Here is a 27,424-nt window from a genome sequence, read left to right as displayed (position 1 = left end):
TTTTGGGATACAGATCCTGCGCCCCACAAGACAGCAGCTGGTTGTCTCACGCAGTCAAAACTCCCGTGGAAGTCGGTGGGAAACTTTCTGCATACAAACTAGTCTATCAGAATCACTTCTAAGTCCCTCGCTGCCCAGGTAAGTCAGGCCTGGATCCACAGTGGGATTTAGGTATTACTACACCCAGCACTGTGATGTCTCGGATGCTCTCGGATGCCCATGCCAGCACTGTGAGCCTCATCCTAGGCTCCTCCCCAGCCTGGCTGGTGACAGCTATTTCGTTTTGGTTTTTTTTTTGAGTTTAGATCAGGAAAAAAGAATCACGCTCCTCTTCCCCCCTGCCATCCCTCAGAGTTAATAACACTGACTTCATATTTTCGGAGAACTCTTAGTCAGCAGCAGGTTCCTTTTTAACATCAACCTTGGTACCACAGCGGGTTCTGCTATAGCGGTGCTGTTGTGAGAAAATTGTGATTCATAAAGGGATTGTCATGAGTTACGTTATGCAGATTCTACGTGCAAGAGAACCTCAATTTCTCAAATGATTTCGGAGAGCTCCTCCTGGCTCCCGGGTGGCCCGATTTCCAATGGCGCTGAATGTCAACAGCTCCATTAACTACAACAGCAACTGGAGGACTTTGCATGGAGGGCCTGTCATGTGTGATGGGTAGAGCAAGGGGTTAGCTGTTCATAAGCCTGAGTTTTCTTCCCGGTTTTGCCCTCGCTTCCGATTATGACTAAGGGGAAAGTCACTACGCCCTGTTTTGGCTCAGTTTCCAAGTCTCTAAAATGTAATTACAGACAGACTTTTGGTTAGCTGGGAACTGAAAGTCCAATACTGGGGATTTACTCTACAGGAAGTACATCTTCTTTGTAATGACTGGTGGGATCACAGCTCTACAACAGCAGGAGTGTTTACTTCATCTTGAAAACAAACCGGAAAGCTGTGCAAAAACCCCCCAAATCTAGACTTTTACTGTCTCGTCCATTTTCATTTTATGAATCAGGGGAATTTTAAATCTATACCGTAATTTCCTGCTGGTACCTAGTCAAACCCCACCGTGACATATAGTCACGCCTGTCAGCTACAGATTTAATTAAGCAGATCTCTAGATTACCACGCAGGTTTGAAATTGTCTTTTGGATTTCGATGATCAATATATTCTTGTACATCAAAGTGAGCACTTGTCTGTATGTGTGAGCAGCTAGTGTGTTTCTCATCTCTAGCAGCCGCTTACTTCAAATGGCTGAGAAGGCGACTAGAGGCACTCAGGATGTCCCCAGCTCATCCCCTGATGAAAATGAATTCCCTTTCGGCTATCCCACCAGCATCTCTGAGGATGTGCCTGATGCCAAGTACCTGTGCAGCAACTGCAATAACATCTTAAAGAAAGCCATGCAGACACTGTGTGGGCATAGATACTGCTTGGCTTGTCTGTCCTGGATCGTACGGTAAGTTCTTTTAGGACACCACGTGGTAAGGCATCTCTGCCTAGAAAACAAGAGACTTCAGATGGCAGGTGCTGTCTTCCCCATAGAGAGGTTTGCTGTGATAACATGCTCCAAAAGAAAGGAAGTGCTGGGGAAGAGACTTTTAGTAACTGGGCTGCTGGACAGTAGGGATTTGATCATCCTTGTATGCTTAATTAGTGTGAGGTGCAGGGGTATTTTGCATGTATTTGTCTTGATAAGTTTGGAATGTGATCTAACAGTTATGGAGAGGGGCTGGATTTGACTGGATTTGGTTCTGCACTGACATGCTGTATAACTGTGGGCAAACCTCAGGCTCTTTCTACTTCCTTTTCTCATCATTAAACTTGAACTAATCCTACTTATTTACTCCTTAGGGCTCTTGCAAAATCGGCTCAATCTCACAGAGCTTTGCAGTCCATAAAAAGTGCTCTGGAAATTTAAAATACTGCTCTGTTTTCAGTTCACAAACCATAAAATCCCCTGGGTCACCCCACAGTGATAAGCATTAAAACAACACCAGCTTTTTTTGCTTGTAGCCTCTGAAAATAAGGAGATGGGGGGATGTAGATTTTGAATGCATTCCAGCTCCCCCTCCCCACCTTTAGCATCCACCTTGGTTTAGCTGTGACAGAGGCTCCTACTTGGATGTGGCAATCCCTTGCAGTTGCGGATGATTGTCTTCCGTGATTGTTTTATCTGTGGGTCCAAAGATAGCTAACGAGGCCGATTTGGGATTGACAGACTGTTACAGCTTGGGCACGTGTTTCCATACGCTCAGGAGGAGGGCAGAGCATACGCTGACAGAGGCTATGTTACACTGATATACTATGATACCCTGAAGTCAAGAGAGGTGTGATGGTTGTACACATTAGAGGTACTTGAGCTACTTTTAATCTAGCTTCTTTGACTAACTATAGCAGTTAAGATGCAGTGGCATGAACTTCTGCACAGGCCATACCAAGTCTGCTTGGGACCTTGGGCACTTGGGCAGCTAAAGGCCACCTCACAGCATCTTCACCACTGTTGTTACCTGAGCTAGCTGTATTAAAGGTAGGTCAGGTAGGTAGTCATGTCTCTGATTGCCCTGTAAAGCTGGCCTAGGAAGCTGAGTCTAGCAGTTGGTCATGGACAGTGATTAGAAGGCTAAAATGCAACAGGATAAAGGTTGCTTTGATGTTTTCCATACAGTGCATTCAGCCCATTGAACGAAATTCTGTTCACTCTCACTAGAGTAAATCCAGAATCACTCCATTTAGTGCAAATGGAATCACGCAGGCCTTGTACTTGCATGAAAACAAAATGTGACCTGGCTTCTTGTATCCTTTCCCGACAGTCTTGTAACAGCCCGGAAGCTGACCCAAGCAGCCTGATCAGCACGGTCCAATGGCAATTATTCCATTCTCTGTGTCTGGTCGTAGAGACGCTACGACACGAGGCAGCTGGGTGATGACAGGATCCACCAGGAAATACCTGCCCCTGCCTAAAACCATTTATTTTTTCCCTTCAGTTGTACATTTCATTTGAAGAAATGTTTTAAGTTAAATCCAAAGCATTTCATGGTTGTATTATTTGGTAAGAGTGCTTCTGAGTCCAGTTGTGTGCTGGTGCCCTGGATGTGCACATAGGTTAGCCAGCTTTATAAGTTAACTCAGCAATGAAAGCCTGTGTGAATGAAGATAGGATTAAGCCTGGAGATGTATCTTAGGAAGCAAAAATCTATGCATCTACTATAGAAGAGAGGCCATCCTTTCTATGTTTTAAAAGGCTACAGATTTCTGGTTATCTTTCAGTAAGTGGTGTTGGTGCTTAGCCTGTGGAAAGAAGTTGATTTCCAAGTTTATTCTGCTCTATAATTATAACTGTTCTTATTTTGCTACAACATGGTTAAAATCGTAGGCCAGGTCCTGGTTCCATTGAAGTTAATGAGTTTTGCAGTTGACTTCAATAGGATGAATATTTGGTCCTTTAGGTATAAACAGTATTGACTCTGAGCTGAAATGCATATTTCTTAATTCTTTTTTTTTATTATTATTACTTCTGTCATTCCCACAACAGAGGTGCTCCAAGCTATGGCTTACAAATTATTATTTAGTTTTTTGTTCCTTTCTCTCTTCTTTCTTTTTGTCTGTCAGAAACAACAAAAATCCAGTTTGCCAGAAATGCAAGGAGGAAGATCCTGGAACGCTAAATGAGGGAAGCGTATTAGCAGAAGAAAGGGTATGTTACTGCACTTTTGTTAATGTATCACCAATTTCTCTCTGGACTGATGAAGTGCTATTTGGAGAAATGAGAATAAGGAAAGTGATAGGGACTGATTCCAGTTGCATGTATTAGCCCAGATACCTTAACACCGTGGATATTCAGATCTTGATCAAAAAAGTATAAGGGCACAAGTTAATTCCTTGTGACCTCTACAGAGTTGTGCAGCAAGAAGCCCAAAAATCTCTGACAAAGTTAATTTATTCTGTTGCTGACCTCCAAACTTGCAACTTCATTATTATTCTTCATGTTATATCTTATTCATCTAGTAGCAGTTCCTCCACCAGCTCGGTGCCCCATTGCCTTAGGTGCTCTGTATTCAAGCATCCAAGTCTTGGCCAAAGCTAGCTTGAGTGCAAAAAGGACCCAGAAGTGTAGGCTGATCATCAGCTGTTTGTTTGGTCTAGAGAGCTCTGTGGGAGTGACATTGCCTGGAGAACATCCTGAAAAACTCATTGTTGAAAATAATCATAGTCATAAATGTTACTGGGAAATGTTTTCCTCTGGGAACTTTTTCACCGGCGAGTATATTCATCAGTGAATATTTTCATGGCATTGACAAGGTAGCTCAGCTCAGCACCTTCTTTCCTCCATGCCGGCTGGCGAGGGGAGGACAAAGCTCTCCACTGGCTTCCATGGTTCAGCTCCCTCCCCCCGCCTTTCTTGGTGGCTCTGTTGTTTTCTAGGCAGGCCAGTTTACTCCCTTATTCTCTGGCTACAAACTACCAGAGGTCTTGTGCTCAGCCCTCACTGCTGTGTGCATTCACAGAAGAGTGCAAGGAAGAAAGAAAGATGTAGGGGACTAGGAGGCAGTTTTGGCCAGGTCCCAGCAAGGCCAGGAGATGGAGAAAGCAGTGCAGCAGGTGCATGGCTTCAGCCAAGTGGTGACTCTGCAGGATATAGCTGACTGCTGCAGTGTCTTGGAAGAGCACACAGTTCTACAGGAAACTTCCCAATGACAGGATTACAGAATGCACGAGACCAGGGGGGAACCAGGTATCCCTGGTACAGGTGAACCCTTCTGAATGGCTCCTCTTGTTCATCGCTTCCATCAAAATCTTGTGCGTTGTCCATGTGGGGCTCTCGCAAGGGGGAAGGGGACCCAGAGGTCCATGCCTTGCAAGCTGATCGGTCTGGGCAGACTTTTGCATGAGCACTGAGCCTTCCTGAAGTCAGTATGGGTCTGTTTGAATCAGCTTGCAGGTTTGGGGGGCAGAGTTCGTAAACAGTGGAGGCATCTCAGTGGGTTTGCCCTTTTGGCTCTTAATTGTGCACGATAAGCTCTGTCCCACCCTTCCTGTCTTTGTTATTCCTGTTTGCTGTTCCCCTGTTCTGCCAGTTTATATATAACTATTTGAAATGAAATCTCTACCCCATGAAAAAACTACTGAGGTACAAACAAGATAAATGTATTGGGCATAACTTATCTCCTGATCTCTTTCTGCGGTAGCCCTCATCCTTCCCGCACCCACCCATTTCCAGCACACTCTTTTTTTGGCACCCCTTGCTGTGCCACGTCTAATTTATGGTGAATATTGGGAGGTGTTGAACATCTGCATCTCTCTTTGAATTCAGGTGGAAGAACAGCGAGCATTCACCCACATGCTATTCCCTGCCACTCTGGGGACAGGCCCTCATGGGACAGGGTTTTGCACTGTACACATGCCCTGGGTCTTTACCACATTTTACCCTCTTACAGCAATGGCATTGCACTAATTGCAGGACAAGTGTGTCATGTAAAACCCTCAGACCCAATTCAGCTCTTCATCAGCAATGCAGGGCTAAGACCTGAATGGGGCCCAGGTCTCCACGCTGTTACATGTGCCGAACACCACTAAACTCAGTGCAGTTGCAAAGATGAAAATGAAATCAAAATGTACCTGTTTCTGAAGAAAATCACGAGGACTGGCACTAATTTGGCCAATGCGAAGGGGAAAAAAAGATTGACGACTCCCTGCCTTGTGCAGTTTCTCCATGCACAGTTCCTTCAGACGAGCTGTGTCCATAATGATTAATTGAGTGTAAGACTGAAACAGCACAGGGGATGCACGCAACAGTAAAGAAACTCATGTGCCACTGGGACTGTCCCTCTGAAGTTAAATGCAAGTTCAATCCGTTTTTAATACTCTCTTCTATAATGTCAGGAAATTCCTCGAGTAATTTCTTTTTAAGATAGGAAAAACCCCTCTGTAGGCTTGGTAACCTGATTGTCTTTTCTTTGGTTTTGGGCATTGTCTAGCTGTTGAACTAGAATAAAAGCTTTTAGAGGCCAGCCATGCTGGTTCACAGGCATAACCTGTTTTATCTAATTGTCCAGTGCTGCAGCATTAAATTGAAATCTTAGCACCTAGGGCCAAATTTTGCACTCAAATACACCAGTCTGACTTGTATCCAATACGGCACAGTCAGCAGCACCTTGTGTAGGGACGTTCTGGTGATGCTGGCATGGACTAGCATGCTGAGAGTGGGACCACGAGCTACGCTCTGTTGAAGTCTGATTTTCTTGTCTGACGATGACCTGATGGTCTGTGGCATTGGACATGGTAAATGGAGATGCTGTTTTTTATGTACCTTTGGGTGTGATGTGATTATCAATTATTCAGTGTGGAATGTGCTGGAAATTAAAAGCCTTCTGTAAATTCTAAGTAGTGTTATTGAAAATATGTCCATATACTTATGAACCTGACCATACAGCTTGCAGCTTAACTATCATCTTGTTATCAAATGTAGATGGGGATTTGTGTTGCAAGCCAAGTGGAAATGGAACAGTGGGCATCTATTTAAAAATGTCCAGACAAAAGTACAAGTGTTCTCGTTTTCCTTTTTTTCATGGAACAGATTCCACTGAGGCTTTTATTTTTAGTTCTGTTTCCAAGCAATGGCCGATTTCCATATCACTAAAGGACAATTTATGACATTAAAACACACACACAAGCGCACTGCTTCTCTAGCGTCAGTGTACATGTGTATGGACATTTGCCAGACAGGTACACTCAAAACAAATAGCTTGAAATGCATTTAAAAAACCCCCAAAACTGCAAAGACCCAACATTCCCAGGAATGATTTTTTTTGCCTCAGTGATTCTCTTGAACATTTAAAAGAATGACTGTTTGTTAACTAATGAATACCATTTGAAGGAGGCAGTTATTGGAAGGTTGCTTGTATTGACTGAATTCCCCCGCTTGTTCCTCTCCATCTCCCCCACTTGCAGAGTTTGGTTTGTTTTATGTAGAAACTGAGTCTAAGGTACAATAATTATGAACTCAACAGTCCATCAAAGAAAATGCAACTAATTAATCAGATGACTACAGTTATCAAGGCAATGCTTGGCTGTCCAAGGAATGTGAAACCACCGTGTTAGGAAGGGCTAGTCTTCCACTGAAATTCAGTCTCTAACTACAGCTAATACAAACTCATAGAAAATGAGGGCTGGCCATCTAGTCCAACCCCCTGCTCCAAGCAAGATCGGCCCCAACTAGACCATCCCAGCCAGGGCTTTGCCTAACTGAGTCTTCAAAACCTCCAAGGATGTTCATATAGTGTAAAACATCTGCTCTGAACCTAATTTTGCTGTTCTTATATCAAGAGGGAAAATGATTTCCATCTCTTAGCTAGTAATCATCTGGCTTCTCAAAAAATAAGTGATCTTAGAGCAGTTGTTCTGGAGCAAGGAGCTAGGGGTCTGGTGCTAGAAAGAGACGATGCCCAGTGAAGCAGATTAGCCATCCTGGGATGTGTCCTGGCACAGGTGATCTGCTCTGTTGTCTTGCCCGTTGATCCTGAAGCACAACAAGCGATGCATTCCCCACTTAGACATGTGCCCTGGAGTTCCCAGGGGTGCGTCTCGAAGCTGGGAAAGCTGGGACATCCCAGTATGGTCCCAGGACTGGGGCTGCCAGTCAGCTTGTTGGCGGACTCAGCCCTGGGACAGCGTGGGAGTGTCCTGGCTTGAGAGCTGTGTCCCCAGCGCTCTCCAGGGGGAGGCTCTGGAAGTGTAAAACCCACCTTTCCCTGCTTTCAGAGACAAGCCCCACAGACTTCCCAGGGGTGCATCTCTGGAAGCAGGAAAAGCCAGACAGGTGCTCCCTGGGCTTGAGGGGCCTAATCCTGTGCAGAGCAGCACCTCGGATGCTCCTGCCCAGGGTGGTGGGAGAGTGCAGGCAGCTCCGTTCTCTCCCATCGTAAAGCAACGAGATGTCTGCTGCAATAAAGTGGTACAATTTATTGCTGCCTTTTGTCACTGCCATGTTGTGGTGGAACAAAAGGTATGGACATCCACTCGCTGCCACTTTGTGCTGCTTATAAACCTTTTAACGGCTGTGCAAAGGTGAAGAACGGTGACTATTTTTGGATTCCTCTGTTATATGAGCTTCCTCCCCCACCAACTGCTTTTGTTACCTTGGGCAAGTCACAGATACTCCCAGGGTTTCTCTCTACCCATCTGTAAAATGGCTATAAAAAGGAGCCTCCTGCTGAGGGATGTGTGATTTAATGTAATTTTGTTCAAGGAAGTGAAACTGCACCGGAAACCTGCAAATGTCTCCCCTGTCCCTGGCAGATGTTATAACTGGAAGGGGAGGTGGAAAGCTACTCTCTGGAGTATGCTGTAGACTAAACTTTAATAAGCTGGAGACGTGATCCTCCAGCCTTGGTTGTAATACAGTTTGGGCAGTACAATTACTGTGTGAAGAATTATTATTCTACAGGAGGGGAAACATTTCCCTTTTCCCTCCATGTCTCATTGTTCAGATAACCCCAGTTTCTGAAGTCTGTCTCTGAACTGGGGAATTTTCTCTTAACATTGTTTTTTGTAATGAGCAGTTTACATTTGTAACAAGGTAGAGAGTGATCAGGAAGGGATAAAAGGTATACTACTGGGGGGTTTCCTTTTCTAATCTTGCTGATTCTCTGTCCCAGGTATAATAGCCTGTCAATAGTGAGGTTGCAAACTGAAGGATTTTCTTTCTGAAGTGCATTAATGTTTATTTTATTGAAAGATCAGGGAGACCCGCTTGCTCATGATGATAATCATAATAATAGTGAGGAGATCTGGGAGACCCTAGATGTTGTGTTCCTATTTCATACTTGCATACTTCAGGACAGATTAGCAGGGGGTGGAGGGTTCATATTTGGCTAGGTGAGTAATCTGCAGTTTGCTGGGTGATATTCCTACCGCTTGTCTTGCTCATGTTCTGCGGTGGGTGTTTTGATTGCATGGTATTTGCTATTAAAGGGCTATAGTGATTCATGTGCTATTTATTTATTTGCACATCCCTTCGCAGCTGATACATGAACAAACCCTATCTTGAGCTAGAAATACAATGCATGGATGTGTTTTGCATTTCTGTTGAACACTCCTACTAAGTGGAAACAGCCCCAGTTTGAGCAGGCTTACCCCTTCCTCCTCGTTCTGGTGGAGTCTTAAGTCCTTTGTGCAGCAGGTTCAGAAGGTGTTAATGACCCCAGTAATTAAATACATCCATTAGAGTGGCATGTGGTAACCCCCTATGGGGAGGGTTTCTGTCAGCACATTCATGGCATGCTACTGGTTTTCAGGCTTCTGTCAAAAGAAAATCTGGGTTGAAAGAAACTCAATACTGAAAGATTTCACTTGGAAGGACATGTTTTTAATAAATGTAGATCAATTCCAATCATTTAGTTTTTGAGCTTTGTGAAATGAAGCAGAAGAATTCACAGCTCTTTGAACTTTTACTACATACTCATTAGGGTAAAGAATATTTTTGAACAATTCTCAACTTTAAAAAATGTAAGAGGTTCATCAAACCTGAAAGTCCCTGTCGAAGTACTCGTTCCTATCAAAGCTGCAATCTGGAGAGCTTTATTGACCACTGCTTGACTTTTTTTTTCCCCCCTCCTTACTCTGTTTAACTCCTAGGCTTTCAGTGATGCTGCCATTAATAAAGAGATTTCTGAACTTAAAGTGCACTGTGGGACCCCTGGATGCAACTGGTCTGGTATCATGAAAAATTTTGAAGTAAGTCTAAAGAAGACAGCTGTATTTTCTGTCACGAACGTCTAGTCAGGCTTTGCCAGAGAGTCTTCTCTGGTGGAAGTGGGTTACTATAATATTAGCAGAACCAAGGGATGTAGAACTAGATTCAAATCCCTCCCCAATCAACATAGCACATAAGCACAAATTTATGGGACACATTAAGCATGCGCTTTTCTGGTACTGATTGAAGAAAGAGAATGAGGCCAGGTACAGAGCCAGCATAAATCAGCATGGCTACACTGAAGTCAAATAGCATTATAGTGTTTTTGAATCATAGAAAAATAGGGTTCAAGGGACCTCAGAAAGTCATCGCGTGCAACCCCCTGCTCTGCTCAAAGCAGGACCATCCCTGTCTAAACCATCCCAGACAAGTGCTTGTCTAACCTGCTCTTAAATGTTCCAAGGATGGAGATTATGCAAACTCTATAGGTAATCTTTACTGGCGCTTAATCACCCTTTTAGTTCAGTTTTCTCCAGAATCTTCCAGCAGAGGCTTTGACCTAATGATGAATGAAAGTCAGTAAATGCTTCCTATTGATTATTACCTTTCATGCAAGGATCCTAGCAGTAACCCTTGATGGACCCCAGGTCCCCTGATTCCTAAACTGTTATTAGGATAAATATACTTAATCTGTTTTTGCAAGAAAAATAAACTTCTCCGAGGATGCAGAGGTCTTGGAGAAGCTGGCCCAGCAGATATTGACCCAAACAAAGACATGGAAACCAATCTTAGAAACCAAGACAGAGCTCGGCGGTTTTCCTTTTGCTGATCGAGTCTGTCAGCTGTTCTTATAATACTGGCATGAAGTGATATGGGTGAAATACCCTGACAGACAACGTTTTGGGCTGTGCTTTGTGTATCAGAATCGAAGAAGAAAACCCAAGCCAACATGCAAATAATATGGAGAGGGCTTGACCTTCTTCACCACATCCTGAAGACAAAAAGAAGTCATGCTCCAGTCTCATGGTCCAGGAGCTCAAGGCACCCAGTTTATAAACACAGTGTGTTGCACACACAGTCCCCGTACCTGCCGAGCTGCAGTGACGCTGCTTTCGTTTTTCATTTCATCTCCACTAACGTTGCTCCAGTTTTCTGAGTCTTCCCCTTTAAAGGAAAACTCTACCCATTTTGCTCAACCTCACCATTCTGGGAGCTCAGAGGGGGCAAGGAGGCCATCGCAGCATGAATACACAGCAAAATGGGTTTGAAAGGGAAGCGTGTGATTAAACTTGGCATCTCTGAGCTGACTGCTGGGCATAGCTATCTTGCTTAAAGAAAAAGATCATTTGTGGCACTGTAAGACATAGGTGCCTCAGTAAATGAGACTGCAGTGAGCCAGTGTTTCTCCTCCTAGAACAATGGGTCATGTATTAGAAAACTAATGCAGAAGTCCCAAATCTGTGAGAGACTGTGCCCCAACATTTCTAGGAGTTGTTATATCTCTTGCTGCTTCACTAGGATGGCCCTTAATGTGCAGGGGGTAAATGTTTTCTATGAGTGCTCAAGACTGAGGGGCAGATTCTCAGATGCCGTTCTTTGGTGCAACTCCACTGATGTCAATAAAGCTGCACTGATTGATACCAGCGGTAGATCAAGCCCTAACAAATTGTTTCTTTAGACTCTTAAGCCAAGCATTTGTTTCAAACCTAAGGAGAAGGATGGGACTTTCTAGACACCTGATCCGAGGTCCCCTTGTAAATTAGCATGACTCCATTAAAGTTGCTTCAAGTTCCAGTAGGTCAGATGATTTGCATTGTGAATTCTTTGCTTTTCACTCTTTTCAGTCGCACCATACTCTTAAGGGCAAGCATTGGAACTGTCACAGAGATGACGTTACAATCAGGACAGCATTCAAGAAATGTTGACTCACATTTGGCCAGAAGAATTAGATTTTTGTAAAAATGAGATTATAGAAAACTTAAGGCCAGTAGACCATTTTCTGTTAAACAATTGAACATGAGCCCTCTTGGACAGCAACCCAATTACTGCAGCGCTAAGCATCTGAAAGTAAAACTCCCTATAAACAACAAAATGATGGATATTGGTGATTCTGATGGTTTGAGCTAAAATGTGCAAATAGTGAAAAGTAAATTAGATTTTAAAAATTCTTTTGGATATTGGTAAGATGCAAAGCCTAATTGTTCTGTATTAGAGACCATGGCAGAATAGTTGTTCTAAGAACCTGTTTAGAGAAATACATCTCTTTATCCTGGCAACCAGAACTGGTTGGTCTCAGTAGAGTCCACCTGCTCTCCAGGGCTAGGGACAGACATTACACATAAACCGGTTTAAGTGATCAGAAACTGGTTGAAACCTGTTACAGCACAGATGTTCAGTGCATGTAAACTGGTTTGAAAATGGCTGAAACTGGTTTGAGATAAACCTGGTTGAATGTAGTATCAGACTTAACTGATTTGAGTCGCACCAGTTTATGCAGTGTCTGTCCCAGACCCAGCAGAACAGGAGAGACGTTGGGGAGTCTCTAAGGTTAGGGATAAAATAGGAGGTCTTGCTTGCAAAGACCAGTGAAAGAGACAGCTCATGAATTATTTGTGGTTTTTGTTTTAAGTTAAGAATAAAGAAAATGGCAGGTAGGAGAGGAGAGTTTTGGACCCAACTAATGAGGTGAGGGCTTTTCCTATTTACAGAGATCACAAAGTATAAAAGGAGATGAGTGCAGGCACATGGAAAAACATTTATAGATAAATACATATCTAAGCAGGTTCACATCTTGGGTTCTAACTTTTAACTTCCAGGAGCATCAGAGCCTTTGTGAGTACGCTTTAATTCCATGCCATACCGGTTGTGGACAAATGGTGATGAGAAAGAAACTTGCGGATCACTTGGAGAACGGATGTGTTAATAACATGACCACATGCCAGAAATGCAAACAGATGCTCTCCAGCAATGAATACCAAGTAAGAAGGTTTATGTGCTTTATACAAAAGTGTTATATTTACAGCTTGAATAACCCATGGCGTTTCCAGCTCTGTGTGTAAAGTGTTTCCTCCTGGTTTCAGGAAAGTTATGCTCCCGAGAACATTTCATTTTCTGACCTTGCTAATTTTTCAACTGCAGTGTGGTGCCTCCACAGTGTGTTTGCTGGAGAAAACATTGAAATGAATTGGATCAGCATTATGTGAGGTTACAAAATAGAGGGAGAAAAACTCTGTGTGAGTGCGTGTGAATGCACATATGTTTCATTGGGGGTCAGAACAGCATTTTTTGCCATGTTCTTGTTCCCCTCTCAAATGGCACCCCCCCCAAAAAAGGTAGACAGGAGCGGTCAGACAAACAGCTACATGGATGATATCTTGAATATGGATAATACTTTTTTTCATTTGCTGGTAAGTTAGCATGTTGCTATAGCAGGCATTTATTTAACAGACGTTTATACTAGATTCCATCAGCTTTAACTCTCCCAAGCAACTACATCAGTCGATCCCAAGAAGAGCCAAGTGCAAGGAGCACACTGTGAATTCATCCTGAATTCTCTCATATTTTTGCCTTTTATGACTGTTTAATTCTACTTTTCATAGTAGAAGGTCTTGCAATAAGTATACAATGAAGAAGAGAATGCTGCACATGACTGTATGCATACAGAATGAAAAGCGAATCTGCTCCTAGTATCTATCTAAAGCTAGTTCATCTTGAAAACAAACAAGAAAATCTTTCTGGCCTGATACTAATAGGTCACCTGCCTTCTATGATTACTTGGCTAAATCCTCATGCATTGTTATTTAATTGTAATGCCTTTATCAATTCATGCTAGAACTGCTTGTAACACTTGCATGTCACTAATGTGTGTTTTGAATGACTTTTTGCATTAATTTAAAGTCTTGAAATGTATCACAGTGCCATTGATTCCCTGCTTACCATGTGCGCAGCACAATGCAGGATATTCTGTTACTGGAAGGGGCCTGAGGACAGTTTGCTTGATAGCAGTGTGCTGTCGCTGAAGGAGGAAACTGTGGTTTGGTAGAAGTAAAGGGCCAGTGGAGTATTTCCTGGTACAGACAAAGAGTTTGTCTGGGCTAGCTTAGCTGCAGTACAGCTCAAGATTCACGTGAAAAAATGTGTCATCGGCCTTTTAAATTGTAAAATTTCACAATCAAACTCCAACGCAAAAGCAGTAGCAATGTGCCAGCCCCAGATCATCATATACAGCGCAGTAATTGGTTTGATTAGAAAGAAGGGCTGCAGCTCTACAGATTTTGCAGACTTGGGTACTGTCTAGAACAACATTGATCTTTCCTGATGGGTCAAGAAGAATCGGTGGCAAAGTAGGAATGCCATCTTAGAACGGTGGCCCTTGCAAAAAAAGGGCTGGCTGGCAGGGTTATAATGAATGCTCTGACCTGATAACCTGGTGACATACAATAATGGGCAGCTCTCTGTGTCACAGCTGTGACAAACTGCTCCGTGTTTGCAGAGAGATTCAGTCCCTCTCCCCTTTCTCTAGAAGTGGTTTCCCCAGAGCAAGAAAAAGGTGCACTTGCTAAGAGAGCCTGCAAGGAAAGCTTGCAAAAGTGCTCCTCATTTTATACTTGTTCCATAGATGGGGAAAACATTGATCTTGGCCAGACACCCAGGCGTGTTTCGCCAACCTTTCTTTTTGAGATAGCAGTTATCTGAAGACAGAGGCATCTAAACCTCCTACAAGTTCAGCGCGCACACATGACGCTTGCCAGTCAGAAGTCTAAGCAGGCCGTTTGCCCCACCTTGCCCCTTCCTCCCTTTCAAGGTGTGTGCCACATCAGTTCTGCCTCAGCAGTTTGTTTGGTTTCCTTTTCCTGCAGTGATGACTTTGTTTTCATTTCCTCATCCTGTTTATCCATTATCTAATGCATTTTTGGGTTAGGAAATCTTAGCAGCTGAGTAGGGAAGCTGGCCTTGAAATGTTGACTTCCCTGTCTCAGCTATCCTTTCAAGGGTTTTTGCAAGTGTGTAATGTATGAGAAGCTATTTGCATCTCTCTCTGTGTTAATGGTGCAGAGTATATTCCTTTGAGAAGAATGTAATTGTAGCTGCAATCCAGTTGTTTGTCCTCATTTAACAACTAGGAATATAACATTAGGGCTGCCCTACCTATCCTAATCCAGGTCAGCAGTAACTGGCTGTTGCCACCATTTTTTTGGCTGCTTAGTAGTCTGAACGAAGTGAATTTCATGGCCTTAGACTCCAGCATAAAAAAACCACCTTCCCAGGCTGCCGGCTTGTCAGTTTGGGCCAGGAACTCAAGGGATGAATGAGCCTGGGAGACTGGTTTCAATTCCTATTTCAAGGTATCATCCTCCCAGGGCTGGGCAACCGGGGGGGAACTTCCACTGCCTTCACCAGTGCTTTGTTAACCCTGTGGATAGGGGGGCAGAGTCCGGCACCTGTGCTACATTCACTGAACATTTGTTTAGCAAGAGAGGGAGCGTGAGACTGTGCTTCCCCGCTGCTTCAGACCCCCTGCTTGAGGTTATGAGCTGTGGTGGGAAGAGTTAAGGAGAAATGTATATTCTGATGATCCTAGTGCCAACAATATGCTAATGGGAATGTTTTCTTCACCCTGTTCATGAAGCCTCAGACTGTGGCTTTGACCATCCCTTGAGCGGACTGGACATTATGGATCCATGACCTGATCTAATGTAGCTAGTGCTTCCCATCACATTTAAGATTTCCATCATCTCTGTTTTTCTCTTACTGGAACAGCCATAATATTCATGGTCTGGGCACACATCAATCCCAAGGGGAATAGTGTTGTGATTTATTAGGGCTGATTTTTTTTCTTTGAAAGTCTGTTCTTTTGCCATTTTGCTGGTGACATGATCTGGTTTGTTAAGTTTGCAACAGCGTGGAACGTCATGTTGGCCTGGTTGCCCGTGTTTCATTTACCCCATACACCCCTGAGCAAATAGAAAGGTGGGCAGTCTATCAGGCCCCCTGATCTCTGTCTTCAGTAGGATTATTAACCATGCACCAGCTTGGGCTGCTGGCAGCTTTTGTATATCGACTTCGTGCTAATTTTGTGATTTGGGTTCGACTGCGTCAAGAAAGGAAACGAGAAGAAGGCAGTGGCACGAACAAGTGGAATAGGATAGAGAAGAAGAAAACAAAGGCACATTATGCATCATGTCTAAGACAGTGTTTCAAAAGTGCCTGGGGAATGGGAAAAACCTGTGCGTGCATTTTCTGAAAGGCTGAAACCAAGACCTCAGCCTCCTTTCTCAGGAAGATGCTTTGAGGATTGCTGGAACAGCGATGCCATAAAAACTTTCCAAGCTGCTAAAGGAAATGTGCTGGTGAGCAAAGGCGTTTATGAAGATTAAAGGCAAAACCTCTGAATAGTCTGAATTGAAACCCTGACAGTGGCTGTGTTAAATATACAAATTACAGCCACAGAATGAACCAACTGCAGGAGGATTATTTTCCCCTTCTCTTTGGAGCCAGAAGGAGCAGGAAATCTCATGTTAGTGCTAATGCATTTTGCATTAGCACATCACGTCAGGAAATTTGGACACCTGCCTTCAAAACATTGAGTGGGATCTGAGAAAGCTCTGAATAAAGCCAAGCTATATAAAGCCAATGCACAGAGAATTTATATTTGGTTTTCATGTATATTTGCTCTCTTGTCTGCAGTTCACCTGCACGTTGCTGCATGTATGTGGGACTATTAGGGTTTGAACTGGGTGAGATGTGTGCGTTGCCAACCTTGTATCAAGTTTCCCAAGAAGGCTCAGCGAAGCATCTGCAAGTCATTTCTGAAAGCTCAGGGCCCCAGAAGTGAAGCATCACATTTTACTTTCACTTAACAGGTACTGCATCTGGTGGACTGCTCCATCTGAAAGTGCCGACTGTACTAGGAAGAGGAGAAATCAACTTAGGGGCTTAGCTTGGGAAATTGCTAGGTCTGCAGTTCATCACACCATGGACCGCGGCACCCACTATTAACAGACATGCCCTTTGGCCCGAGAGTCTGAGCATCGTTCCCAGTGAAGGGGAGCTCTACTGAGTCTCACCAATAGGATACGAAGAAATGGTTTGCAAAGCTGTTTTCTCCCATGACTTTGAATAACGGCTTATGCTCCCTCCTTTATGTGCTGACTTCCTTTTATAAACTAGTGTTGATCAAAACAGATCCCCACATAGCAAATGCCTGGCAATGTTCATTATCAGGTTGAGAGCAATTTGAAAGTGCAAAGCCAAGAGAGAGACTTTTATACCCGTGTGCACATGCACACACCGAGCTACATGCATGCACAGCTACAATCCTCCAAACTTTTAAGTGATCTCCTAAATGCAAAGATAGTAATATCTGGTACAACACTGTACGATCAAATCAGCGACATCAAACCAAACCAATTGACTTTGCTGGAAACAGGATAAACAAAACACCACAGGACCAAAAAGTAGCGTGCATCGGTATGAGTTAACTTTTGCGGTCTGCAGATGTGAAACGCATATGGCTTTGCACCAAAGATGATTTGAGTGGCTGCAGGATCTGAACCCTGGAAAAGAGTGTGAAATGCTCCTAATAAAATTGGCTTGGTTTTGAGCTGGTAAAAATAATCATAATTGAAGCCTATGGCTGTGAAATTTAGGAGTTGTTCAGCAAGGGGGCTGAGCGTGTGCATTAGGAGTAGGCTGGAGTGTTAGGGGCTAGATCTCAAGTGAGAGCTCAGGTTCATTTGGCAGGGGAGATGCAGCTTTTTGGTCAATGGACTACATGGAACTTGGGGAGTGAGCCTTTGCTCTCCTTCAGACATGCTCAACCTCCTCAGAACAAGTGGAAATGAATAGGGCAAGCCCCACTTCATTTCACACAGTTTTCCAGGTCTTTGGCATGTGGGTTACACTTGATCAGGGTGCATTAAACCTGGGGGGGGTGTCTAAAGAACACAACAGATGTGTGAAAGCAAACCCCCACTACGCTGTGCGTATTGCTTCTGAATTTCTCTCTTTGTGTTGATTGACCTGCCCAAGGGGACAGGGTAAATCTGTGTCAGGCATAAGATCAAACTCTTCCAAACTAGTTGTCTAGGCTGAGGTCTAAGACAGGTGATTACTGTGCCTCTCAAGTGAGTCACTTAACCTCAAGCTTCATTCTTGTCTATAATGGCACCACTGCTACCTAGATGCACAAAGAGCCTGTATCTCAGGCCTCAGTGAGGCTGCTGAAAGATTCTGACATGGTACCCAGATGTTTTCCCCTCTCTTTAATGACAGAAGCATACGTGCACAGGAAATTCAGTTAAGGAGCAAAAACGGACGCACCCAGATGCATCGTCAAAGGAAAAGGTAGGTTAAATGTCAACAGACAAGATGTCATTCTTATTCTGTTCCTTATAGTGCCAACTCCTCACTTGGCGATAGCATCTGGAAGCTTTTCACACGCTGCCCTCTCTGTACTAACTTCTCTCACCCTTTACTTTGTTGATCTTATACGATCAGGCAAGATCTTGTTTAATTCCAAAAAATAAGGGCAGTTTTTATTTGGTTTCTTTCCTTTTCAAATAATCAGGGGAAACCAATACAAGCCTGTGCTCTAGCAGAGTTGAATGCTAAATAACCCTTCAAAAAGACGGGCTTTTGGGTGTGGAGGTAACTGGATTCCTGTCTCAGACCCCTTGATCTGATAGAACAAGGATCTGCTAACCCTCTGAATAAACTGCCAAGCACATTTATTCCCTTGTGGGTTTCTGTGCAGAAGGAGGGGAAGGATTTGAGTGGCTATGTATATACCAGTAGGTCATCTTCTCCATGGTGCGCTTCTTTAAATGGGCATACAAGTTGTCATTTGTTGGCGACTGTGATTTTCATGTATTCTGTTATACTGAGGCTTGTATTTGCCTCAATCTTACTGTGATTTTTAGTGGGTGCACAGCATCTAGGGCTGAGTAGATTGCATATAAAGAAATCATGGAGGGTAAAGCACCACCTTCCCTCGTCACCCAGGTGTCTGGGGGCTTTCAAAGTCTGAGTCTTGCAAACTATGGCCTTTCCTAGGTATATTGAACACAGCATTGCTTAGAAAGAAGCACTGACATTGCAGGGCATGTTGGGAACAAGCCACTGCTGCAGGGACCTGTAATAAAATATTGTTACTGTCAACTTGGGTTAGACTTGGCATCAGCAGTGGCTTCAGTCTTGCCTGTTGAGGTTGGAGGACGCTGGCGATGGGAAATTGGATCAAGGCCTTGCACGTGACAGTGCATGGCCGAGGCACTTGTTCACTGGTCCATGCACTGGTGAGTGCCCTTCATAATGGAAATGTGGCTTGCTTTTGCTACACAACGTGGGGTTGGGGCCCCAGTCAGTGTAGATCAGGTCAGCGACACTGATTCCAACAGAGCTATCCTGACTGACATGTGCTGAGGATTTGGCCCAGTGGATTGCTTATAAATAACAAAGCGCTTGAAATCGGCACTGTGTTATTTCACTGCTGCTGTTTTTAGCAGAACCGTTCGGCACCTTTCAACAGTAAGGATGGATGTCGTTTCTCTGAGGTCGGCTGCTCGTTTAGGGTGAGTAAAATTGCTGCCCGCTGCTATTCAGGAATGTCTCAAATAACGTGCAGTCTCTATGCTCCAGCTGTTGGCATGGACCAGCCAAGGCATTAAAGATAATAGGCCCAGGATGGCTTGGAGGAATGTGTTTTTAGCGAAAGGGATAAAAATCTAACCTTTTTCTGGCAGACGAGGGAAGCAGACTTGGCTGTTACAATTCCAAGGGGTGGCGTTCAGTTTGGGACACTTCGTTTCCTGCAGTGCGTGTGCCGCTCAGATGAAAATCAAAGCTTCTTTAGCAAAACTGTAACGGTACAGATGCATCAGATGTGCCGTTTTGTTAGGGGTCAGTTATTCTCTGCAAGGTGACCGTGTTCTCCCGTGGCACTACCAGGTTTATAATACCTGCTCTGGATTTCAGTGCCTTTGAGCTGTGTCACCTACCCTGTGTCACACATGCATTGAGTAGTGATCCACGTGGCAATCCTGCTTTGCATTTGCATGGTAACTGAATGCACACAGAGGTTTTAGACAACACTGGTCTTGTTGGTATAATATATATATGCATTTGCTTGCTAGATGCATGTTGTTCTCCTGTGTATGTCTCCTGGGAAATCTGGTGCTGTTCAGCCAGGCCTGTGCCCTTAAGTCTTCACTCTTTTATCTCCCTTGACATTGATGGGGGTATTGCCTAAAAAAAGGCTAAGTAAGAAATTGGTCCTAAGTTAGTTACATCAGTTGTACTGACAGTGTCTTCTCCTAACAGGGGGGCAAAGAGAAGACAAAAGAGCATGAGAAGACCTCAGTAGGAGCCCACTTGCTGCTGCTGCTGCAGCATATAAAGCAACTGAGGGCCTGCTTGTGCCCAGGTAGGGCTGCAAATGGCCTCGTCCCATGTTTAGCTTCAGCAGAGTCTAAAGTGAAGTCTTTGGAAAGAAAGGTCTCTGACCTGCAGGTCCCAGGGGCCTCGGAGATCAATGGAGATCTGGAAGTAGACTGCTTCCCCCTCTCTTCTCTCGTCGAAGAAGAATCAACTCTGCAAAGGCTTGTCAAGGAGAAAATGATCTCCGAACTGGAAAGCAAGCTGCAGGTCTTTGAGAACATTGTAGCAGTGCTCAACAAGGAGGTGGAAACCTCTCACCTCGAGATCGCAGCCTTTCGGAGACAGAGCGAACTGGATCAAAATATGATACGAAACCTTGAACTGAAGGTAAAGGTTTGTGACAGCCTTGTATCCGTATACATGTTGCACAGATAGAGCGTGTACACGCAGATCACAGAGAGAGAGGCTGCGGGCTCGAGCTGAGCACAGGCATAGGAACTGGAAAGTATTGCTGTCTCCCAAACACCTTCGCAGCCTTAGGCAAGCTTTCTAGCTTGGGCCCTTAAAGTTTGGAATCCAAAGCCACACTTAGACATCTAAGCATCATGGGGAGGTGTGGGGCCTTGGAAAGTCTCAGGATCAAGTCCTAAGGAAGCAAGTTGCCTTGAAACAGCCTATTCAGTCCACCTAAATCAATATTATGCATCTAAAAAATAATCTGTTGAGGTGCTTGCCTTCTTCCAGAGTTTGTCACCAAGGGGGACCCTGCGTAGCAGAGTTGCCTGTTCCACGTAGCACCCACGGAGTAGATTCGAACAGTAGTTGTCACTGGTTTGTTCCCCTAGATTGCAGAGTTGCACCGATGTCTGACCCAGAAGGACGCGGGTCTGAGCAGGCTTCATAAGAGTCTCCAGTGCTCTGAGCAAGCCTCCTATGATGGAGTCTTTTTATGGAAGATCATGGATGTCAGCAGGAAGTTACAGGACTCTGTGACTGGAAGGACAATCAGTTTATACTCCCCAGGTAAAAAAAAAAACATCTGTCGAAACCCAGTGTTATCTCAAGGGTGACCACCACTTTAAAATGCCACCCAGAAGTAGCGTCCTGCTTGCAAAATGACATGGAAATTCTGGCTGCTCTTCAGGCAGCTTCTGCTGTGTAGTTGTTATAGTGCTCACCCACCTTTCTCCATGACTTGTAAAGGAAGCATGGCTTAAGATGAAAGCACAGTCCTGACTACCTGAGCCCAGTCGTCAGGTTTGGTCCTGGGGAACGCATGCAGCGTGGGTGTTTGGGAGGAACAAGGACGTACAGCCACTCCGCAGAGGCTTCTTCAGCCTAGTGCAATTGGTTTAACTCTCACCATATTTTAAAATGCCCGTGTGGGGATGTACTCTAATGTACGTGCGGCTGCTGCTGCCCTCATGCTTGCCCTCCATCAGACAAGTGTGCCCATAGGTGGATGTGCTCTGAACCTTTTTGCAAAAAAATATCCTTCTATATGATGAGCACAGGTAATGGTGCTGGGACAGAAAGAGCCTGATTCACAGGCACAAAGCATGTCCTTCATGATAAAAATCCTGCTTTTGGTAGTAGTAGAAGTAGTAGGCATCTGTCTATCTCGTGAGATAATACCCGCAAAAGAATGAGGTTGAATGTTGTGGGTCTAGATTGCACTATAAAGGGAGGACAAACTCATGCCTTGCTTGAAGGTCTTGGCCTAGTGGTATTCAGTTCGTGAAATGAAAGCAGAGGAATGGTACGAGTGGTTCAAGGCCTGCTGACTGCAAATAAAGCATCTGAGAAGTGGGGAAACACATTTTGAACAGCCTGGTTATGTCCATAGGTTTGCCTCTGTTGTCTGTCACACAGAGCTTTCAATTTGCACGGTATTTGCCCACTATCTGCTGCTACTTACAGTGACATCTGCTGGTTCTCCGTTGTCTACTACAGTCCTTCCCCCTCCAAGAAATTAAGTGGTTACATAACATACTCTCTGCGAGTAATTACCAGTCAGCCTCACCAAGGTAGGAGTAATTAAGAAGACTTCCCCTCACTGGGCCTTCGTGCTTGTAGTCAGGAATCCTGCACTAGCCAATCTATTTGTCATGCTCAGTCTGATGGTGTCAGGGCACCTGTTGCATTTTAACCCATTTCTATCTGTCAGCATCACTAGAGATGCATCTTTTCTAGAACAGGTTGGTTGTCTCTGACTTGACTAATGGAAGAGTCTAATTTTCAGCTTTCTACACTGGAAAATATGGCTACAAAGTCTGCCTGAGGATTTATCTGAATGGCGATGGTACAGGAAAAGGAACACACGTGTCCTTGTTCTTCGTTGTCATGAAAGGGGACTATGATGCTCTGCTTCCATGGCCTTTCAAACACAAGGTAAAAAGAAAGCACTTCCCTTGTTCGTGTTGCTGCGATGCTCTTCCCCATCACATTTGTCCCCTTGTGTAGTATCCCAGTGATTTCCGTGGTCTTCTCACGTAGTGCACAGGGGCAGTGCAGCCTGTCCACCTACACTAGAGGCGTATCCCCTCCCATTGTAGTCAAGGGCATTCTTCCATTTCTCCATTATACCTGCGTCTAATCCTGGGGTATAATTCGGTCTTGACTGGAGTGAGATGGTGCACAGAGGGCTTTGTCCCTTCAGACACCACCTGGAAGAACCAAAGTGTTGCATCCAGTTGGAAACTTGAGGTTTATAAAAGGTAAAGCTGTGTCCATCTGAAACTCAGCCAAAGACATGCTTATCATTCCAGATTCCCTATACGCCTAATTACCAAATGTGGAAGAGAAATGAGGCCTGGTGGCTAAAACCCAGGCATGGGGGGCAGCATTCCTGCTTCTCTTTCCGTTTGTGCCAAGACTCCCTTTGTGCTCTTGGGCAACTCCACATTTCCTTTTCCCCGTTGACACGGGCAGCTTGATCACAGCGACGATGATGAAGAGACTAGAAACAAAGCCTAAATGAGGTTCTGCTTGCTGCCTTAACGTTTGCTTTGGGGTAGCACCAATTCTGCAAACCCTTCCTCCAAAGGGCATTACCACCACCAACCGATCGGCCAAAGCAAATACCGAATCAAAGTTCATAATTCACGTCACACTTAAAAACCTGTTTTATATTTCATCTTTTAAGCTGAACAATAGCAAGCTAATAACCAGGAGAAATTCTACTCGGATATTTAGTTTGTGTCTGCTGCGTGTTTGCATGCAGTGAGCTGAGCTGTCTCTTTTGATTCCAAACCACAATAACAGAATTAATGTATTGGCCTTGACAAAACTCATGGTTTGTTTAAATTGTTGGGACATAGGGGAAAAAGTCTACACCATGTAATTCTCCACCAAGGAAGAATTTCTGACTTTATTTTATTTTGCCAGTGGCAAAGTTTTAAACATTTGATCTGGGAGCCATTATAATCTCCCTCGTGCTAATTAGCTGACCTTGCATCCTGGGAAACATTCATTTTCGTTGGCCTTCAGTTATCACTAGAGCAGCCAGCTGTTTCTGCAGAATGTTTGCACTTGCTAAAAGGTGCCGGGTCCAAATGCCTTAAGGCCTCTGACTGCATGTCTTGTTTTGAAATGCAATAAATTATTATTTTTCCTTTCTTCCCCCCTGTTACGTTTCAGGTCACGTTTATGTTGCTCGACCAAAACAACAGAGAGCATGTTATTGATGTTTTCCGTCCAGACCTGAATTCTGCTTCATTTCAGAGGCCAGTGAGCGACATGAATATTGCAAGTGGCTGCCCTACATTTCTTCCTTTGGCTAAACTACAGTCACCTAAATATGCTTATGTCAAAGAAGACACCATTTTCCTTAAATGCATTATAGAAACAAATTCATAGGCCCTGAAATCGGGGTACTTATTAGTATGCCCCATCAGAGTCTGTTTAAGGACAGCATCCAGCTTAAGTCCAAAACCCAGAGAACTGGATCCTGCGCTCCATAGAGGTCACCTGCATCAGCTGAGGATCTGTCCATTCACATTGTCTAGTGCTGCCAATGCAAGTTGTCCTGGAGCATCTTTTTGCAGGTGACCAAAATGACTCAAACCAAACTGGTGTTGGCAATGAATTCCAGACCAAGATCCCAGTCAGCCCCTGCACAAGGAAATGTGGACAGACCGTCCAGCTTCTAACTAGAAGGAGGGTGCTGGAGACATACCAACCTGCAAGGACCAGGGCTCTCGCATAGGCTTTGGTCTGGCTGAGGGTGCAGAGCAGTTTCTCTGCTTCCCCCCGTCCCACGCAAAGACCCCTGCGGTTCTGATTGCCCAGCTGGACTTCTCCATTGTTCATTTTCTGGTATCCTCGAAAGCTGTGAGTTGCGGCCAACCATTCGAAGCTTATATTCCTTAATGTTGGATGCTTTGATTGTTGTTATTTATTTCATACCTGTATTTATATGCACTGTGTCCTGTGGGACTTTGAGTGTGTCTTGTGAATGCACCTTGGCTTTTCCTAAAGGGGGTAGCTTGCTTCTCATTCGGAAGTGGGCACCTCCTGTGTTACCCACCTTCCCCATTACGTTTGCAGTCCCCCCAAGGATCCCAGGGCCACCTGTTCAAGTGCCAGCTAAATGACACCTGTAGCTTCTTGTACAGTTTTCAGTCATTTCCTGAAACACCTCAGACAACATTTGTTCTGTCTTTTTTTTTTTTAATTATTATCCGTCTAATGTCCTCTGACAGGGTGGCCTTTGTCTGGGTCATGATCGTCTTAAAATGTTGAACAGGGAAGAACCATTGCAGCATCTATGGCATTTATTTTTGCCCGTAAAGGTAAAGAATGAATACAAAATTATTTTGCAAAGCAGCTAAGGCTGGGAGCTGTCATCTGGATGTGGTCAGGGTTCAAATACCAGCCTTTACCCCAAAAGAAAGCTGCAAGCATGCTTTTTTGTCTCCAGTCCATTCTTTCATCCTCTCAGCTTCCCCTGGCTCCTTCCCCATGGGAGCACCAAAAAAATTGGACCCAGCGTGCTGCAATCATTGATTAAATCATCAGTTGTGATCCTGATTGTCGTGGGGTCACATATCCTGTCCCAGTTACAGTTACTCCCTGACAAAAGCAAACTGGCAATGAAACTCTGAAGGACAGAGTGAGAGAACAAGAAGCAAGAAGAATAGTTAGCATGGCAGGAACAGGACAGGCAGTAATGGCTTAAAACTGATTCTGTGCGAGACGAGAGAGCCTGCAAATTGGCAGTAGGTCACAGAAGGATGAAACAGATCTGCGCGGTTGTTGCAATGCTCCAGATTGAAACGGTAACTCCTGATCCATTTAGATGACTTGAAAAGCCTGGTGCTGCCATGAGGGAACCTCCTCACTCCATTTGAATTCCCATAACATCTGACTACGAGGATTAACCATTCACTGCATGGGTTAGAGTAGGTGTTGGGGAAGTCTTTCACTTCCCCCTCTCTCAAAGGCAGTTGGATCGAGAAATGTGAAGGGGAAGCCTGGAATCGTAATGTATCCCAACAACCTGTCATTGCACCCGAAGTCTTTGAAGTATGTTTGGGGAGAAACATCAAACCCTATGCTCAGGGGTTACTGATATCATTTGGTGAGTGCTTGGGCAGAGCAGGAGACTAGATCTTACCCAAAGATCTTCTCTTGTGTTGGCATCTGCACCACTTCCATGAACTTTTCAAGACGATGAAGGAATCCCAACGTAATTATTGCAATGTAATAAGCCACGATGGATATGGGAGATGATGTTTCCAGTACTAATGAAGGGGAGGAAGATGAAGTGGCCTTTTGGATGCTAGGGAGAAAAATAGGTCTTTTTTGTAGAGAAGAAGAGAACTAAGAAAGCACACTGGGATAAGCGCATTAGAAAACACTGGTGTATTTTGTTAGGAAATCTGTTTGCATCCTCCACTTCTCAGTGACAAGCTGCACAGTTGTGAGCAGCACCTCTGCATTTATCACGCATTCATTGGTGAGTCTAATGGCAAGTGAGCATGATGAATAAATTGCAGTTAGCCCATCAACAGTCCTTCAGTGCTTCGCTCCAAAATTCATAGCGCTAGGCTAACGGCTTGCAACTTGTAAGGTGCCATTGCGTTGGGGTTACCCGTGGCTGTGCGACAGATTCAGTATGTACCTGGTCAGCGGGTTAGATCATCAGGGTCCCTGTTAGGTACCAGGTACTGATGGGGAGTGTGACATGAATGCTGCTCCCTTGTTCTGTGAATTAATTGTACAGGGAAGGTCACTCTCAGCAAATTACAGGCTTTCCGGATTTGAAGTAAAAGATGAAAGATGTTCTGGAGCTCTTGTGGAATGGCCTTTTTTACTTCCAATAAACCAACGACCCTGGTTTTATACATGGGACCAACTGAAACAGCGTAAAAAGAAAAATAGATTGTGAAATAATGTCTGGAGATGAGCAGTGCCTAAAAAACATGCCAGAAATGTTCTAATTTTCTCTGTAGCTTCCTGAAGAAAATTTGAGCCATTTAATTCTAAGGATGGATTTTAAAATCCACGCTTTAACTCTTCACAGCAAATAGGTATCAAATCAGCCATATATGAAATTATCAAAATATGGAAAACGATACAGGCAGAGTAATTGGCCTGCAACAAGTAGGTGTGTGTGTATCCAAAAAAAAAGGGGGGGGCAAGTGGGGAGGAGGCAGGGGGAAAGACAGAGTCTGTACTGTAGCCCCCAGTGTTGCAGTGAGATTAGTTTGCTGGATCAGAGCCAAAAAAGTGAACCGGTTTTATAACATTGGCTTATTGATTTTACTCAATGACAGCTTTTTCATGCCGAAGTATCTTTCCGTGCAGTGCTGGAAATCCAAACACCACCATATTGTGCCCAGCACATGAGAAGCAGAAGGTGAAACTGCTAGTCTGCCTTGATTTTTTTGCAAACTAAGTGAAATGCAAACTGAAGGCAAATCCAGCAGAACTGGTGGGAAGCCATCCACTATTAATAACCTGAAGTGCTATTGCTTACAAAGGAGCAGATTTCTCAAATCTTATTTTTATCTTGATAGTGTCCTTTTAAGTAATTGGTTGTAGCAAAATATCAAATTTCTAAAAACAGTGTAAACAGATAGCTACCTACCTAAGCTTGTTCAGGAAAGAACTGGGTGTTCTTTACCATGCCTCTCTCTTTATCTGTCTTCTTCCAGACTTAATATTTTGCAGGCATGTTCAAATGTTCTTTTAGGGGCAGCAAAGTATTGTTCCAGTAATATGTCAGTCTGTACGGCCATCGTGAAATAATATGTTTAAATAATTGCTTTTTACAGCTGTTGTTTTGGCAAGCAAAGTATTTATTGCAGTCATTCGTATTCTCTTACCATTTATTTATTTCTTAAATAAAGCTAAA

At 44.1% G+C, this 27,424-nt stretch overlaps 1 protein-coding gene across 2 annotated transcripts; it reads left to right on the top strand.

The window, feature by feature from the left end:
• Positions 1-27,424, top strand: TRAF1 (TNF receptor associated factor 1). Of its 2 annotated transcripts, none has more exons than XM_059715702.1 (11): positions 1-138; positions 1,228-1,452; positions 3,606-3,690; positions 9,630-9,728; positions 12,504-12,665; positions 17,962-18,033; positions 19,194-19,259; positions 20,008-20,451; positions 20,910-21,087; positions 22,307-22,455; positions 23,704-27,424. In XM_059715702.1, the coding sequence occupies exons 2-11, from the start codon at positions 1,244-1,246 to the stop codon at positions 23,920-23,922; spliced, it is 1,683 nt and encodes a 560-aa protein (XP_059571685.1). In that variant the 5' UTR covers positions 1-138; positions 1,228-1,243; the 3' UTR covers positions 23,923-27,424. The 2 variants fall into 2 exon arrangements, with proteins under 2 accessions (XP_059571685.1, XP_019356481.1); XM_019500936.2 differs by having other exon boundaries at positions 19,191-19,259.

The sequence above is a fragment of the Alligator mississippiensis genome, chromosome 12 (assembly GCF_030867095.1).
Source record: "Alligator mississippiensis isolate rAllMis1 chromosome 12, rAllMis1, whole genome shotgun sequence".
NCBI lineage: Eukaryota > Metazoa > Chordata > Crocodylia > Alligatoridae > Alligator > Alligator mississippiensis.
The sequence above is the reverse complement of the archived record's forward strand: the minus strand, read 5'-3'. Positions and strand labels throughout refer to the sequence as shown.

Coding starts and splice junctions, on each gene's coding strand:
- TRAF1 (XM_019500936.2), top strand. CDS start 1,244: ATGGCTGAGAAGGCGACTAGAGGCACTCAGGATGTCCCCAGCTCATCC. Junction 12,666..17,961: donor TCTCCAGCAATGAATACCAA/GTAAGAAGGTTT, acceptor CTTTAATGACAG/AAGCATACGTGCACAGGAAA. Junction 22,456..23,703: donor CATGGCCTTTCAAACACAAG/GTAAAAAGAAAG, acceptor GTTACGTTTCAG/GTCACGTTTATGTTGCTCGA.